General features: G+C 43.8%; 1 protein-coding gene across 5 annotated transcripts in view; it reads left to right on the top strand.

Moving 5' to 3' along the window:
* Positions 1 to 17,413, top strand: part of ANKRD29 (ankyrin repeat domain 29) — a 40,099-nt gene that overhangs the window by 13,854 nt on the left and 8,832 nt on the right. For 3 of the 5 annotated variants that reach the window (XM_030549556.1, XM_030549555.1, XM_030549553.1), the window contains 4 exons: positions 707 to 805; positions 4,900 to 4,998; positions 9,984 to 10,082; positions 14,494 to 14,592. In XM_030549556.1, the coding sequence (XP_030405416.1) occupies positions 707 to 805; positions 4,900 to 4,998; positions 9,984 to 10,082; positions 14,494 to 14,592 (396 nt within the window). Of the gene's footprint in view, positions 1 to 235; positions 269 to 706; positions 806 to 4,899; positions 4,999 to 9,983; positions 10,083 to 14,493; positions 14,593 to 17,413 lie in introns of those variants that run through there. The other 2 variants (XM_030549557.1, XM_030549554.1) reach the window with 2 other exon arrangements.

Here is a 17,413-nt window from a genome sequence, read left to right as displayed (position 1 = left end):
AGATTTCTGGATATGGAAGTATATTTGATCTAATTTCAAACACTACAGCATCTGAGACAGTGTGATCTGGTGGTTAATGCAGGAATTAGGCATCAGGACAACTAGGGTCCTATTCCTGACTTTGTCTCTGACCTTACTGTGTGACATTGGGCAATACCATTCACTTCTATGTTTCAATTCCCTCCCCTATGAAGTAGGGTAATGATGCTTGTCTATCTTTGCAAGGCTCTTTGAGATTTCCTGACAAAAAATTGTACATAAGTGAAAGGTATTATTGATTATTATTTATTAATAGGAACTATAACATGAGATCATTGCATAGTAATTATACCCCGTTTGGGGTACACTGTTAAGCTCTGATCCTGCAGTTGGCTCAGTGCAGGGGCACCTTGTTGCAGGATTGGGCTAAACACTGAAGGCAAGTGTGTGAATGTTGCTGTAACTACTTTTGTTTGTTTATTTGTTTTGTTTACTTTTCAAAGGATTTTCAATGACAAATTCTTAATTCTATTTTTTTAAGTAATTTGGTGCCCCATAATTATATGTAAAGAAATGAGGGGAGAACAGTGCTGTTCTCTGAGGAAATTATAATCAGTTATCAAAGTGTCCCCCAGTTATGCTGAGAAGTTGTTGTCCATTTTAGATTGTCTGATTTATTATTAGAGGTAATAGTCTAACATACTGACTTGTTTTTCTTTATGCCCAGCTTGGCACAACAGCTCTGATGGTAGCTTCTCACTATGGCCACATAGAATGTGTGCGGGAATTGGTGTTACAAGGAGCAGATATCAATCTGCAGAGAGAGGTAAGAAACATTCTGCATTTAAAAAAGAGATTGCAAAAGCAACCATTACTGATTGGAGTGATAGACGCCATAGAGGAGTATCACCAGTTGCTTATCTGTTTGTTGCTATGCAGTATAAGTACAAACAATATCTATTCAGTAGGTTCTCCTGAGAATATGTAGGATTCAGATTTCTGGAATTTTAAATTGAAAAATGTGATGCAGGATCTACTTCTATAAATAATCCATCAGGAGTTTCTAGTGCACCCAATTTGTGTGGACTAGTTTCATCCCTACTAGAACCCTATTGATGCCAAGGATGCATTGACCGTTATATTCATTGATGCAGTAACATGCAGATTTCAGAAAGTGATTAATAAGGAGAGGTCGCTTATTATTAAATTATAGAGGCTAGCCATTAAAATGAATTTGGCCGAGTTACCCCAGGAATGATTCTGGCCCATTGTGCTTTGTAATATGTTCATCTCAGTTGGCAGCAATAGACTCTATCACACATCTAAATCAAGCCTTACTTTGTGAAGACAGGACACAGTTGCCTTCAGTTTGTTTGTAGAACATTAATTATAACTTTAAGTCAGGGTTGGCTTTTGTGTATGTCCCTCCAGTAGCAGCATCTATAGTCATTCTGATCTGTGGGCTGTCTAGACATACAGCAAAATTGCTTTGTTGGCTAATGGTCCTGAGAGAATGTAATTTAACAAGAGTTTTCAGTAATGTGGGCTGACTGCAGAATACAGTGATAGCTCAAAATAATGGCTCAGTTCTCTGCACTGTAATCATAAGTGTATACATTTCTAACTTCTCTTGGTTACCTGGAACTAAGACATAAATCCCCTGCTGACATCTGGAAATTATTGCCTCAACAAATGTAACAGTTGATGATATCAGTTTTCTGGAATTGATTTAACTGATATAAAATTGCTTTAATAGTGATTACGGGTAGACTTTCAATAAGGCCCCAATCCAGCAAAGCACTTAGCACAAGCTGCTGCAAAAGCAACACCAAAAGGACAGGAATGATTTGAACAACAGACTTTTCTGAACTCGTTTTTGTGCATCACTTTGGACGTATTAACTGGGAAAGGCAGCAAATAAAGGAACAGAACCTCTCAAAGGGCAAAATTCAGCCTTGTGCACAGAGTTTCTATGGTGACAGGAATACAGGAGATCCTGGATGAAGTTTAAACTCTGCATCAAAGAGTTAGGCCCTTATCTTGCAAATAGATCCACATACTCAGACTTGTATTCTTGCAATCCTATTGAAGTCAGTGGGATGCCGCATAGGAGGAAGGGTCCGCACATGTGGATCTGTTTTGCAAGACTGGACCCTTGGATGGTACACTGGGCCTTGTAAAGGCCTTCTGCACTGCAGTGAATTTCCACATGTAGCTCCCTTTTCCCTGCCTCTCCAGATGAAATAAGAAAGCCACAAGCAAGGAAGGCAAGAGTTTCTGGGGATAATGATGCTAACCTTCCTTTGCAAAGTGCTTTTGAAATCGACTGATGAAAAGTGCTATATAACTGTGATATACCTGTGGGATAATACATCCAGACTAATGAGCTGCTGTGTCACCCCTGCCCTTCAGTCTTGGGTGCCTTACAATGCTTTGCTGCAGTAACTCCCACCTGGATGGCTCACAAACAGCCTTCCAGCGTGCAAGCCACACCTTGGGTGTAACTGCAGTCTGCCAGCCACATTTGGGTTACACTCATATATTACTCTCACCAGCCTTGGTTATACTGCAGGGTGACCCCAACACACCCCCAGTCCCAGATTTCCCCCAGACATGTATTTCTGTACCACCCAGCTCTCTCCTGGACAGTACAAAATATTTTAAGTCCATTATTCCTTTAAGGGAACAATACGCCAGCTTAATATTTTGAATAGTTATTCAGACACTTCAATTTAAACACACTGGCTTAGATAAAAGTGTAAAACAAGTTTATTAAGAGAGATTTTAAGTGAGTGCAAGTAATGAGGAATCAATGTCAGAAATGGTTACAAGAAAAATAAAGATAAGATGTTCACTAATATCTAACTTAAACTATATCAGATTCAAGGAAAGTTTCTCACACATGCTTTCAGCAGTATCAGTCTTACTGACCAAACCCTGTAAGTCAGGATCCCTCCCCCAGAGCATTTCCAGCTGGAGGCAAGGCAACAGACACTCTGTGTGGAAGGGGACTCCATGCTGTTCCTTTGCTAAAATGTAGATTTTTTTTCCCCCTGACCTCTTTCCTGCCAAAGAATGGCCGCTTAGCAGGTAATAGTCCATCAGCCTTGTTTACACCTGGCTGAGACTGCAGTTTACACATTGTCTCTGAGAAACTGGTCTGGCCACTCCCCAGACTTCTCTGGAAAGTATGCTTTTAGTCATGATCTCAGCTTATGTTTATAACTTGAAATGTAAAGCTGGTACGTGCATTTTGCCAGAATATTATTGATCAGCAAATTATGAGGTTTTAAAGGAAATGATACTTCACAGGACATGCCTTGTACAAAACTATTACAATAGTGTATGGGGTGTGAGCACAGGTGCATATTCTGTCACAATAGGTATCAATAATAACAATAATATTCTCTGGTAATTTTTGTATCCCAGAAATTTAAGTCTTAAAGGATGGATTCTCACCTTGATTTACTGGTATTTTAGTGACAGAACTAGGTGTGGAAAATATTTGGGTTTTGATTCTTCACTGTATGTGAACTGAGTTTGACAGTGAGAGTTGATTTCCTGATTCAGGCCTGCCTGGCATCTGTGCAGGATAGCATTGTCCCTGTACAGCCCTAACTTATGCCGATGGTGGGGACCTTGCGCCAGTGGAGGATAAAGTATAGGGGAGCATTGCTGTGTGATGGCCCCTCTGCTCTTACCTATACTCCACTCCCAGTATATCCCCTTGTTCCCCTTTCAGTGGGGGTAGAGTGGTACCTAGTGCAGGAAAGTTCTCCTATGCAGAAGGGATTCTCCACTGTCTATCTTCAGCCTGTTTCAAGCCACTTTGCTCTGTTTATACTGATTGGACTGGAGAATCTGGTCCTGAATTTTTTCAAAAGGAAAAATATATGTGGGGGGTGGGGAGGGAAGGTGAGGTAGGAGAAGGAATAGTCTGTAGAATATCATCCATAGACATGGTAATGGTAATAGCTTTTAAGATTTAATGAGCTGGGATACAAATATTACCAGAGGAAAAAAGAGAGACTCCTGCCTACCTCAGTTTGGGCTTTCTTGTTTCACTTGAACACGCAGGACAAGGAAATAAGTAATATAGCAGAGGCTTCACAAAGAAGCTCATTTATGTGAATGGAATAGAGAATATGGATTTTATGCAGGTAAGCAGGATGTGGGATAAACATCAGTAAGGAAACGATTCTGTCACAGATTCTGTGATTTTTTTTCTGGGGTCTCCAGGACTTGTTCTGCGGAATGGTTGGAGCAGCTATCAAACCCGGGGCTGCTGGAGCTGCGGCCACCGGAACAGCTGACGGGTGGCCGGCCCAGGGGCCACCAGAACAGCTGGCCCCAGGGTTGACAGCTGGCCGGCCCCAGGTGCAACAGGCCAGCGGCCAGCCCTAGGCAGAGTGGCCTTCTGGGGCTGGAGCAGCAGTGGTCACCCCCTGCTGCAGGAGTAGTGCAGGGCTGGAGTAGCTGCAAGCCTGGGCAGCACTCTGTTTGTGTGTGTGTGTGTGTGTGTGTGTGTGTGTGTGTGTGTGTGTGTGTGTGTGTGTGTCCCTCCCCACCCTATCCCCCACCCCCCCGGGATAGCTTTAGTAAAAGTCAGGGACAGGTCAAAGCAGGCTTTCCTTAACTTTTGTTTGTTGCCTGTGACCTGTCTGTGACTTTTACTAAAAATACTCCTGACAGGCTCTTAACCTTAAACATCAGACATTTCAGCACAGTGAGATGAGAAAAGACCTCCTCCTCCAAATTCTGTTGTATCCTCTACAGTCCCAAAGGTCATCATGAGTCTGTCCAGCTCTTGTTCAGTATTCAAGTTCAATCCATTTTAATTCTGTTCAAAAATGAAGTGTATACTTCAGTCACATTTTATCCATTTGTTTGTTTGAAATATGTTTCCTTTTTTCTTTACAGTCAGGCACAACTGCTCTGTTCTTTGCTGCACAGCAAGGCCACAATGCTGTTGTGAGGTTTCTCTTTGAATTTGGCGCCTCTACTGAATTTAGAACTAAAGTAAGAGATTGGTCTGCTTTACTTCCAAAATTCACTTCTGCGTTAATGGCTTGTTTCCTCGTGATCTGCAGCATGGCGTTACAGCAAGGGGATCATAAAAGAATTTCCCTGCTTGCACATTTTCAAAGCTATATGAGTAATGCAGTCCTCTGGCAAAATATTAATTCAAAGCTAATTTGTATTGTTTAGGCTTGATTGCTTGAGTTTGGTACCATTTCATTACAGTGTATCTTTTCAGATTGTGAAAGCTGCAGTGAAGAGATCAGCCCCTCCTCTCATAATATGAGAACAAGAGGTCACACAGTGAAATTGCTGACAAGTAAATTTAGAACAAATAGAAGGAATTAATACAGTGGTGAGTCTGTGGAATTCACTACTGTAGGAAGTTACAAACTTAAATACTATAGCTGGATTTTAAAAAGCGCTATCATGTCTAATATAGCTACATGAATAGTTACTGCGTGTGTGTTGAGAGGGGTAATTAAATCTGTTTGCTTGATGCTTAGGATGATCATGGAAGAAATCAGGAAAACCTTTTCCCTTCATGTTCAGCATTGCACTGTTGGCTGATGGCACTATCTATTATTAAGGCAGCCTGATACTTTCTGTTATAAGACCATGTTATAGCTGTAAAACTGTCATTGTTTGAGCTGAACTCTTCCAGGCTGGGTGTCTGCCTCAGACTAGTTAAAACAGTTCAGCTGTTTCAAAGAATGTTAAAATGTTCTGAGGAACTTTTCTTTGAAAAACTCTGGCCCTTAACCCCTATGCTTTAGAGCAGAGATTTGCAATTTAATGGGATGGCAGCCTTATTATTAAGGATGCACCTTTTTGCCATCCCTTGGAAAATCCTCCCAAATCTGGCCAAGTGATAAGCCTTTGAAATATTGCAGTTCATCCATGTTCAATAGAGATTTATTCTATTTTTAGCAGCTAAAACCTCCAAAGATTCCATCCTCATTGAGCATGCTCCATCCCCTCCCAGCTCCTGTATGTGATGCACTGTGCATGTGTCATCCCCCAGAGCATACTCCAGCCCAGAGCTGCGGGAGGCTCAGAAAGACTTTCCCTGTAATGGCTGCTCCCAACTGTTCCAAGCCAGGGTGGTACATGGTTCCCTTGTTCTCTGTAACCTTTCTGCTGGCACTCGGGAAGCTGTCTTATTTGAATGCAGTGGGGATGAAAGCTAGGCTGAGGAAGGAAAGGAATAGATTGGGACAATGAATCTGATGAGACTGGGACTGAGGGGCAGAGAAACTGGGACTGGGAGGGCAGGGAGCCAAGGAGGGCAGGGAGGCTGGGACTGGGAGCTGGGCAGGGAAGGAGCACCCTGGGACTGGTTGGGTAAGGAGATTGGAAGCTGGGAGGGAGGCAGGTGAAGGTGGGATTGAGATTGGGTGGGAGGAGTGTTGGCAAAGGACACTGGGTGCCGAGGAGACGGACTGGGATCCAGAGAGTGAAATGGGGGATGGGAGTGGAAGCCAATTGGCAGGGAAGTGGGATAATATGAGTCCATGAGAAGCTGGAGGTAGGAAGGCAACTAGGACTGGTAGGACGAAGAGACTGGGACAAGGAGCCCGGGAAAAGATGTGGGGAAAGAAACTGAATGAAGAGCATGGGGGGGTAGCTGGGACTGGGAGCCAGTCTGATCAAACAAGGAGCTGGGAAGGAGGGAACTGAGAGTGGCTCAGGGAGGAAACTGGGTGTGGGGATGGGGAGAGACTGGAAGTTGGATGGTGAGATTGAGACTTGGACTCTGAAGCTAAATGTGGAGACTGACTGGACAAGGAGACTGGGATGATAAATCTGAGGAGTAGAGACTGGAACTGGCTAGGCAAGGAAAAATGGGACTGTGACAAGCAGCCAGGGGTAGGGAAGAAATAGGCCTGGGACAAGGACAGTTTGGAAAGGACAGAGCAGAAGGGGTCAAGTTTAGGGGAAATGAGGTGAAAAATCTGTACCCACTGGAACACCCTCCCATCCACAGCTTGGACTGGAACCCCAGGTTCCCAAGTCTCACCATTCCTCTGCAGTCTGAAAATCTCTGTGAAACCCACTGGCAAAGTGTGTGTCTCATCCCCATCTATTACTGGTCCACATAGGGTATGACAACCTACTACTGCTATGAGTTACACCATTAGCTCAAGGGGCAGAAGTCTGTGCAGTGGATTTAAAGATTCCAACCCTGCTGATGACCCATGTAGCATCATACTGACACCCACATAATGGAATTTGTTTCTAAAGTTTGCTTTTTTTAAATCTATAAAATTACACACAAAACTCCATTAAAAGAACACTATTATACGGTTGCAGTCAAGCACTCCAAAGTTAGGAAATGCCAGAATTAAGATTCTGTGGAATCTTAACTGGGCCATTTGTGCATATGCATTACAATATGTCTTTAAATACATGATCACTGGGATGCTTTAGGGTTCAACCCAGACTAGTAAGGGGTTGTCACCGCCTGCCCTGTAACCCTGGATGCTTGTGTGCTGTGCAGTTTTGGCTCAGATCCCTGACATGAGCAGCATCCTCAGAGCACAGTGGCCTCACCCTGGCTGCCACCAGTTTGGTTACCCCTTCCAGGATGACACCAACAGCCCTTCTAGCCTTGTAGTGTCCAGTCCCTCTCACTAAAGCACTCTCAAAACCTTACAAGTTTGCTGCTCCTTTAAAGAGAGAGTATATGGCACCAGCCAGTTAGTTTGGCTGAGGATTTCACTCTTCAGTTTGAAACACTGCACTAGGATGGCTGTGTAATAAAACAAGATTAAGTGTATTAGCAAAGAACAGCTATTTAATTGATACCAAGTGGAAGTAATTGGGATAGAAATGGTTACAAACAAGCAACAGTAAAAATACACTTCTAAGACTCAAAGCTAACTTAGAGCCTTTTGTGCCAAGCCATTTTCTCACCACAGTTGTTCTTCCAGCATGGATGGCCACTCCTTAGCCAGGGTCCAACACACAGAGCCCAGAGTGCTTCATTCCTCTGTCTCCTCAGGTGAAAAATCCAACATAGCTTTTTCTCTCTCTGCTTTTATCTTTCAAAGTTAATAGTCTTGCTGGAGGAGGCAGGAAGGTTTCCTGGAGATGCAGCTTCCACCCTTGTTCAGTGGGTAAAGTGGCCGTTCCCCACACAGGTTCTCCTGATGACTTGATCTACCTTGCATGTAAATGTCATTTGTCCCTCCGTGCTCAGTTCACATTGGAGACACATTCAAGCAGGTGGAACCCACATTCCTTTGTCTAGGACAGTGTGATTTAAGCCCTGGCTGCCAAACACCTTTTAAGAATATATTTCCAGCACATATTAATATTTTTTTCATATAGCACCCCTACATGCTCCATGCAGTAATATGAATGACCAGTGTATTTCCAGTTCACATATGATACCTTACATGATACATTTTGGTTATAGATTATGACAGTGACTTGGCTCTGAGCTCATCAGGCCTAACTACTACATATGGGGGAGCCCCTTGCCCTCTGAATTGGGGTGGTCTTAGGGTCACAATCACATACTCTTCTAATTTTGCCAATTTTGCCCTCTCTCCCATAACCTCCCAGAGACAGATCTGGTTGGAGCCTCCTCCCCCTCCGTGCTCTTCTGTTGCTGCTGCTGGAACATCCTTACTCTGTGCTTTGGGAACAGCTCTCACCTTCTGCACTGGTAGCTATTTGAGTGGTGTTGGGGGATGTCACACCTGGGAATTACCATTTTTTGGCTCGGACAACAGTGTTTGACAACATGGCAAGCCAGATGTTCTGTTGCTAGTTATTGCTGGTGAAGTCTCTGTCCTAGTGGCACTGCAGCTGTTTTCTGTCAGATGGCAGTTAAGTTACATGTGAGGGAGCATATCCATGATTTTGTACACTGATGTAATGAATGGCATCATGTCTCCCTCTAGTGCGTCACTCAAAGTGCCTATAACAACCTGTGATTGCTGACACCTAGGCTACGTCTACGCTACAGGATAAATTCGAATTAGCTTAAACCAATTTTATAAAACAGATATTATAAAGTCGATTGTGCGCGTCCACACTAGGCACATTAATTCGGTGGTGTGCGTCCATGGTCCAAGGCTAGCATTGATTTCTGGAGCGGTGCACTGTGGTTAGCTACTGTAAAATAATGAGGCCAATAATGTCGATTTGCGTCCACACTAACCCTAATCCGATATAGTAATATCGATTTTACCGTTACTCCTCTCGTTTTGTAAGAGTACAGAAATCGATTTAAAGAGCCCTTTAAATCTATATAAAGAGCAGTGTAGTGTGGAGAGGTGCAGCGTTAAATTGATTTAACGCTGTTAAAATCGGTTTAACAGCATAGTGTAGACCGGGCCCTAGAGAAATTACCTTTAGCTGAAGTGATAGGGACTTGTGCCTGTGGTCTCTGGTCTGAGTGTTGTGTGTGCTTCCGCAGTTCAATACATATCTCATCTAGCAGCACAATCCTGTGTCTGACTTCCCCTGCTGCCAGTTCTCAGGCAGGGAACCAGTGAGTGGGAGGCAGGGCATATCAGGAGGTCAGGCTATGGCTAAAGGAGAATTGTGGTTGAGGTGGATCTAGTGGCTGCTAGAACTGAGTTCAGCAGCATGCAACTTAGTCCATTGGATCAGAGGCAGGGTGTGCTAGGAGTCACTGTGTGGGATGACGGGGTGTTATATTTGTGAGAAGGACAAACGAGGAGTAGGGAGGGAAGTAAAGAGAGGAAGAGGAGAGTCAGAGCAGAGTTTCCCTGGTTCCCATTCCTCACAAAAGAAACCTCAGGACAAGAATTCTCCTAGTGACAGAGCTAAGGTCTGATTTATGAGGGAAAGACTCAAAGTACAATTTATAACAATTTACTGACTAGATATTACATAACTTCTGTGAGCCAGATTCTGAGAGGTAGTTAGCACTTGGTTAGTCTTACAAACCCATTCTGTATAGCACTTGCCTTCTCTTCTTATAGTGCCTATTCTTTGCTTGTTTGCAGGATGGCGGTACCGCTCTGTTAGCAGCTTGTCAGTATGGCCATACACGAGTGGTGGAAACTCTATTGAAGCATGGTGCCAACATACATGATCAACTTTGTGTGAGTTCATTGGAAGTAGATATAAACACCATAGTCAGTGGAACAAACAAAGTGTGAGATTTTACAATTCAGCTACTACAGATGGTCTTAGCGCCAGTGCAGTAAGGCATTTACCAAAGGTTCTCTCTTTATACATTTTTTATGTAATTGTTATTAACTGTGTGCTCCTTATCATACTGGGAGAAAAGTACAAAGCCAAGAAAGGCGACTTAGTTCATCTATATTTCAAAGTTAGGTCATCTGAACTACATCACTCAGGGCTGTGAAAAATTTCATTCTCTGTGCGATGTAATTAAACCAACCTAAGCCCCAGTGTAGATCCTGCTAGTTCAACGGAAGTATTCTTCTGTTAACCTACCTACCATCTCTCAGAGGTGGTGTCATAATATAATTCCCAATTCTGGACCTTAGCGTCCAAAATATGGGTATTAGCATGAATTCCCCTAAGCTTAATTACCATCTTAGATCTGATAGGCTGCCACCAATTAGGACTTATGTAGAGCGCCTGATAAACTCTAGTCTCCCCCAAAACCTTCCCTGGGGGTCCCAAGACCCAAATTCCTTGAGTCTCACAACAAAGGGGAATAAACTATTCCCTTCCCCCTCCCTCCCCTCCAGGTGTTCCCTCCCTGGGCTCCTGGAGAGATATACAGATTCAAGCTCCGTGAATCTAAACAAAGGGATTCCACCCTTCCCCCTCCCTTCTCTATTCCTGTTAAGTACAGACTCAATTCCCTCGAGCCTCACGGTTTCAAAAGCAAAACTTTTAATAAAAAGGACAGAAAAAGTAAAAGGGTTATCTCTGCAGTTTAGATGCTCAACAGTACAGGGTCTTTTAGCTTATAGAAAATGGATAAACAGCCTTATCCAGAAAAAATACAATTTAAACTATTTCCAGCAGACTACACATTTGCAAATACAGAAAAACAATATAAAAGCCTATATTGTCTTTTTACCTTTGTACTCACAACTTGGAGACAGAAGATTAGAGAGCCTGGAGATTCCTGTGGTCACTCTCAGAGCCCAGAAAAAGAACAGACCAAGAACAAAGGACTCACACCCAAAACTTCCCTCCACCCAGATTTGAAAAAGTCTTGTTTCCTGATTGGTCCTCTGGTCAGGTGTTGTTTGTTAACCCTTTCCAGGTGAAAGAGACATTAACCCTTAGCTGTCTGTTTATGACAGGTGGATTTACTACAGTAATGGATGAACCCCTTCATTTGCTGTAGTAAATGTCTATGCTGCAGCAGTGGCGCACTTCTACCGTATATAGATCCTTAGGTGTACTGTGGCTAAAAGAGAAACTTTCAAATCTTTGGGCCTGATTCTCCCTGCCCATTGTCATTTTTACAGCTGTTTAAAGTGAATATCAAATACTACCACGTCAGAATGGTAGTGTTTACACGCCAGAGTAAAAAGCTACATAAGGTGCAAGGCAGTGGAGGATCAGGCATTTAGTTTTTCTTCGTAACATGCGGATATCATTATAGGTAGAACTGCAGTTACATTTTCTTAACATCTTTATGTGGTGACATTCAGGTAAAGTGAAGATATTGAGGGAATGTACCTCTCTCACCTGTTAGTGCTCTGAAAACAAATTAAAATAAATAACTGGTACAAATGACTTGATGGACATAATTTAGCTGGGTATTCAGAGAGCTAGACGGGGCTGATCAGGGCCTGGATGAATCCCCATCTGATTTACTGTGGTGGAGTTGCATACAAGCTGGGCTATAATAAAACAAAAATGTGTGGCAGATGGTGAAAAGCCACCCTTCCCTAACTCAAGACAACCCAGACATAAAGGAAGTCATCCCCTGTGGGGTTATAATGTTCTCTCACTAACTCTACTGGAGCTAACTCCCATGATAGGGAATGTTCCCATGAGGTGCTAAGTGCCTTCATCCCCATTCATTTCACAGCCGTATTTAACATCTTACTGTTTCAGGCCCTAAACACACATTATCCCCTGTGTGTGATGTACCTAGCTATGACTTCCTGTAAAGAAGGGTGTTCCATGTTTGCTGTTGCATAGGGATTACTTTTTTATCCCGAGGGGGCCATATTTAGCCATGTTTGTCACTTCCTGGTAAGGAGTGCTAGGTATTTCCACTGAGGTCTAAAATAACATTTGCCACACCCAACGCATGCACTTAGATGTGAGGCAATAAAGTAACCTTCCCGCCATCTCTACAGGAACGGAGCAGCATTCTCAGTTGTATTTATAAGCTTGTTTTGATTACCCATAGCCAATTTTTTATAAGTTGTGCAATAACACCCTTATGCAGGCAATTAAAAAATTAAAATAAAAGAATTCAGAGAGAAAACAAGTATTAGCTCTGTTTCTTTTGCATGGCGCTGCTGAATTGAGTTTGCAAGGTGGTGGTGGTGTCTGGCTGCCTACTTGATTTGGCAAGCTTCTATGCAAGATGGAGCTCAAACCCATGGCTGTCAGAGCAATTATTCCAAAAGCATCAGGATTTCACTTTCAGTCTTTAAGCTGACTAACCATTAGCAGTGTGGGGAAGAGGAGCCCTAATTAAAAGGAAACCTTTTTTTGCATTGATTGGTGCTGTAATAAAGAGTGGTTTTCAGATTACTTAACATTATTTGTTCTGAAAGAGGAACCTGAACAGAGACTCTTGTGTCTGTCTGGTGCACAAAACCTACAAAATGGGCTAAACACAATTACCCAACCCTGTGTGCCTACTTACTAGTCAGACACAATCTAGCCTTCAGTGTGCCTGGTAAGCCATACGTTACTTGTATGTTGGAACAAGTCAGTGTGCAATCGAATATAATAATCGAATGGCTTGTCCACACAGCACGTTACTACATGACAAGCTGTGGTGTGAATCTACAGACCACCAACTTGCCACGCAGTAACATCCTGTGCGGACGCTGCTACAGCGCACTGAAAGTCCCAGAGTGTGGCTTAGCGTTTTGCCCTTTCAAGTAGTAGTACCTCAGCCGCACTCCGGGACTTTAACTGCACTTTAGTAATGTCCACATGGGATGTTATTGCACAGCAAGCTGCGTGCTGTAGATTCATATTATGGCTTGCCATGTAAGCAAGCCCTAAAACGCATGAAGTATAAGAATCCCAGCCAAAGAGAAATTAAATCCCATCCATTAGACACCTCTTCTGATTCCCAAGATCTCAACCCTCTTGGCATCAGGGGCAAACTTTCCAAATCTGGGACCTGAAGCAAGGACCACTGCAACCCACTAATGCTGAGTCAGGCACATGGTGACTGGAAAAAATAAGGTCGTCTATAGTCTAAGTAGCCCAACTGAGTTAGTCCCAGTGTAGTGATGTGCCACCAACATTTAAGCAAAGGGCTTTTGCTCAAATACTCCCTTTAGCCTGTGATAAACTTAGTGTGCTCAGGGAGCATGCAGTTGCAGAGGAAGGGTGGAGGGGCTTTAGCATCTTATTCATTTGTTTACCCATTTAAACCAAAACGCTTCCTCTTAACCATAGGGAAGACAAAATTCCCTTAATATGCACTTTACTGGGAACTACACAGGCAGAGACTGCATCATATCTGAATGCCTGTCCCAACACCAGTGCAAGTTTCCACTCCTAGCTAGACAAATAAAGCATTACAGCTGATTGAAATTTTGAAACTTTTTTTCATTGGAAAATGGCCTTTTTTCAAAGAAGAACCGAAAAATGTTTGACTTTTGAAAACCTAACACAGAAAATGTTTTGGTTGTTAAAAGCTGAAAACATTTACAATTAAAAAAAAAAGTTTTTTGTTGGAAAAACCAAAAACTGTCAGTGAAATGTTTTGAAAAACCCCAAATTGTTAATTTCTTTCAAAAGCTCTTAGAGAAAATACCATTTTCCAACCAAGTCTACAAACTACCTTGCTGTGTGTAAGCCACTGGTAAGTGCTTATACTGTAGGTCCTCCTTTTATGGCTGCTATACAGAGATGAGTCTACTGCAACTTCCAGCCAAAGGAGTTACTCCTTCAGCTCGACTGGTAGAACTTAGTACGTTTAGGCCCCAATTCAGCAAAGCACTTACGCAGATGCTTTAAATTAAATACATGGTTAAGTCCATCAGTCTTTAGCAAAGCACTTAAGAACTTTGCTGCAAAGGGATGGATTTAAGTATGTGCTTAAATGCTTTGGTGACTTGGGGGCCTTAATATGGTAGGCCCTGGGTTCAAATCTCAGCTTTGACCAATGATCACAGACATAACATTTGTATACTTCGGAGAAATGCTACCCGCCCAGTCTCATTTGTTGTGGACTAAACTCAGGATTTTGGTGATGATGAGTTTCTTGTGTGTAGCTATTTATACGTTATTAGGTTGCTTAATGGCACAGAAAGGGAAATATGTTTTGATGTAAATATCTAGTGTAGTTTTACCAATTAAGGTTTATTTATTTTTATTCAGGATGGAGCTACTGCACTTTTTCTGGCTGCCCAAGGCGGTTATCTGGATGTCATCAGATTATTGTTATCTTCAGGAGCAAAGGTCAACCAGCCAAGGCAGGTAATGTTCAGCATTGCACTACCAAAGCATAGATGGCATTTAATTAACATTCTCTTGCTAAAAATATGGCTGGAATTCTCAAAGGCCCTAAGGGAGTTAGTATTTCCATTAGAACTGGGCACCTAATGTCCTCAGGCCCCTTTGAAATTCCATCTTAAAACACTAGCAGTAGATAGCACTCCACATATCCCCTGCTAAAGTCAACCAGTCAGACTTACATACTTATTAAAACCCTACGACAACTGTGTCTTTAGTTTCAAAGTTAATTTTTGACAAAAACCTTTGACTCTGAGTTTACATCATGCTGTCTATACACACTGTAATAATCAGTCATAAATTATAGTTTAACCTCCTGAAACATTCGGTGCCTGTACAACTGCCATCCCTGTTTCCACTTAGTTGTGCTCTAGGTTCTGATGCATAACCACATGCATAACTTTATGCATAAGAGTAAATCCACTGAAGACAGTGGAGCTACTCTCATGCTTTGTTACACAATGTGCTTAGTGCTTTGCTGGATCAGACACTAATGCTCCTGGGGCCTAATCCAACTCCCATTAAAGTCAGGTGGAGTGGATTCAAGCCTCAGGGGAATGCAAACATTTTAAACTACATCAGGAAGTAAATACAGATGAAAGGTTTCTAACATATCCATAATTTTGCCTCCTTGTATCTGAACACAGTGGGCCTACTTTTCAAAAGAGAGAGTCTTAATAGGTCAGCCAGTTTTTTGCCTTTGGATGCTGAAAAACGCACTTAGATGTAAAATGAGCACTTATGTACCATCCAGCATGGGGATGAGCACATCCCCATGAGCATCCAGATGGTGATTTGCACATCCCACTTAGATACCCATATTAGAAAATGGGGCTTCCCAGAATGCTTGATTTTACATCAGAAAGTCTCACCTAAGGGTTGCTAAACCAGTTCAAATTAGCTAACTACCCTGAATCTTCACCACACTTAGCCTGTACATTCAAAAATATTTGGATAATGTTCCCTTCTTGCATTGTTCATGTATGTCTCTGCTAGCTGGCTGAGGTTCACTGACTTCAGCTGGATAGGAAATCAGGAGAAAATGGGATGAGAGAGCCCTAATACAGAGCAGAATGTAGCACGTGAATAGGCTGTCTAGCTTTTCCTATATTTCCTGACTTCCTACCCAGAAGAGGCAAGCAAGTTACAGCCAGGCAGCAGAGAACTACATGTACTTCTTCAGCAGCTTCTTTGAGGGCTATGGGTGTCTTTTCACTGGAAAAATCTCTGCTGCTACTTAGCACAAGGAAATAGGACCATACATTCATATACCCGTATATCCACATTGAGACCATCCTACCTCTCTCTCTCTCTGGTAGCTTCCCTCAGCCACCAGATTTATCTTTATAGGTAGGAAGGTTGGCAGGTGTTCTCTGGACTGATGCTTAAATTACTCCTTGGCTACCTGTGATTATACTGTCTCTCTGGCTTTGTCTAGACTGTGATTTGTTAAAAGGTGGTAACTAACACATTCTAGGTATCTAGGGAAGTGTATACTTTAATATGAGCTGAACCGGTCAAGTTAAAGGGAGCAGCCTAGCTTTAACTCGACCATGTTAAAGTGTACATTGCCTTGTCTAAACTGGACTCTTAGCTAACATCAGCTAAGTAAGATGTTCTAACACCTACTAATAACACACTCTTAAACTCTAGTCCGGGCCGAGCCTCTCTGTCTTGTCTCTAAGGATCTGTCTATGTGTAACCCATGCCCTAAATTCCCTGTAAGCTGCGCGGCTGCAGCAGCAGCCTATTTAGCACCGTGCAGGCACTCAGGGAACCCACCCAGGGACCTGTCACCTGCCGTGACTTGGGGAAGGGCGCCTCTCCTCCAGCCCCAACCTGCCATGGCCAGGGTGAACCCTCAGCCCCAACTATGCCGCGGCCTGGACCTGCTGCGGCCGGGGCACCCCTACCCCAGCATGAACCAGAACGGGGCGGCCCGGCCCAAGCCGAGGTCGGACCCAGCCGCGGCCAGGATGGCCCAGCCCCGACCGAGCCACTGCTGGGGTGGCCCAGCCTGAACGTGGGCAACCCAGACCCAGCCATGGCTGGGATGGCCCTGCCCGAAACCAGCCCCGGCCCTGACCTGTTGCAGCCGGGGCGCCCTCCCTGAACCCGGCCCCGGCCTGGACCTGTGGGGCCAGGGGTGGGGTGCCTATCCTGTGGCTCCAGCCCCGGAGCTGCCATGGCAGGAAGAGGCGGTTCCCCTTCCCCCTAAGCCCAAGTACTGCTTTGGGAAGAGAATGCTGGCAGGAATCCTCTCTCCCCACTGTAGCCCCGGAGCACTGTCCTGCACCCTGGAGCCCTCATACCCCTGCACCCAACCCTCTGCCCCAGACCTGAGCCTCCTCCCACACTCCGAACTGCTCACCCTCCTCCCCACCACATGAATTTTATTATATACACTGATATGAAGGTGATGTGTCACACAAAATTCATTCTGCACATGGGTGGGGAAAAATGAGGGGGAACACTATGCCAGCACAGTGTGGCACTCTGTGTACTTCTCGTGGCACCTAGACAACCTAGAGATTGAGTCTGTTACCGCCTTGGTTAAGATTGTGCAGTAGAGGCTCATGCACTACATTTCAGAGATCCCAGATTCGATCCCACCTGCTGACAACCAGGGTCTGTCAGTATTACATCTACATAGTAATTAAACACCTGCAGCTGGCCTGGGTCAGCTGACTCAGGATCGCTGGGTGAGCTCGGGCTGCGAGGCTGTAAAATTGTGGTTTAGGCATTCGGGCTTTGACTGGAGTCTGGACTCTGGTACTGTCCCCCC

Source organism: Gopherus evgoodei, chromosome 2, assembly GCF_007399415.2.
Source record: "Gopherus evgoodei ecotype Sinaloan lineage chromosome 2, rGopEvg1_v1.p, whole genome shotgun sequence".
NCBI lineage: Eukaryota > Metazoa > Chordata > Testudines > Testudinidae > Gopherus > Gopherus evgoodei.
The sequence above is the reverse complement of the archived record's forward strand: the minus strand, read 5'-3'. Positions and strand labels throughout refer to the sequence as shown.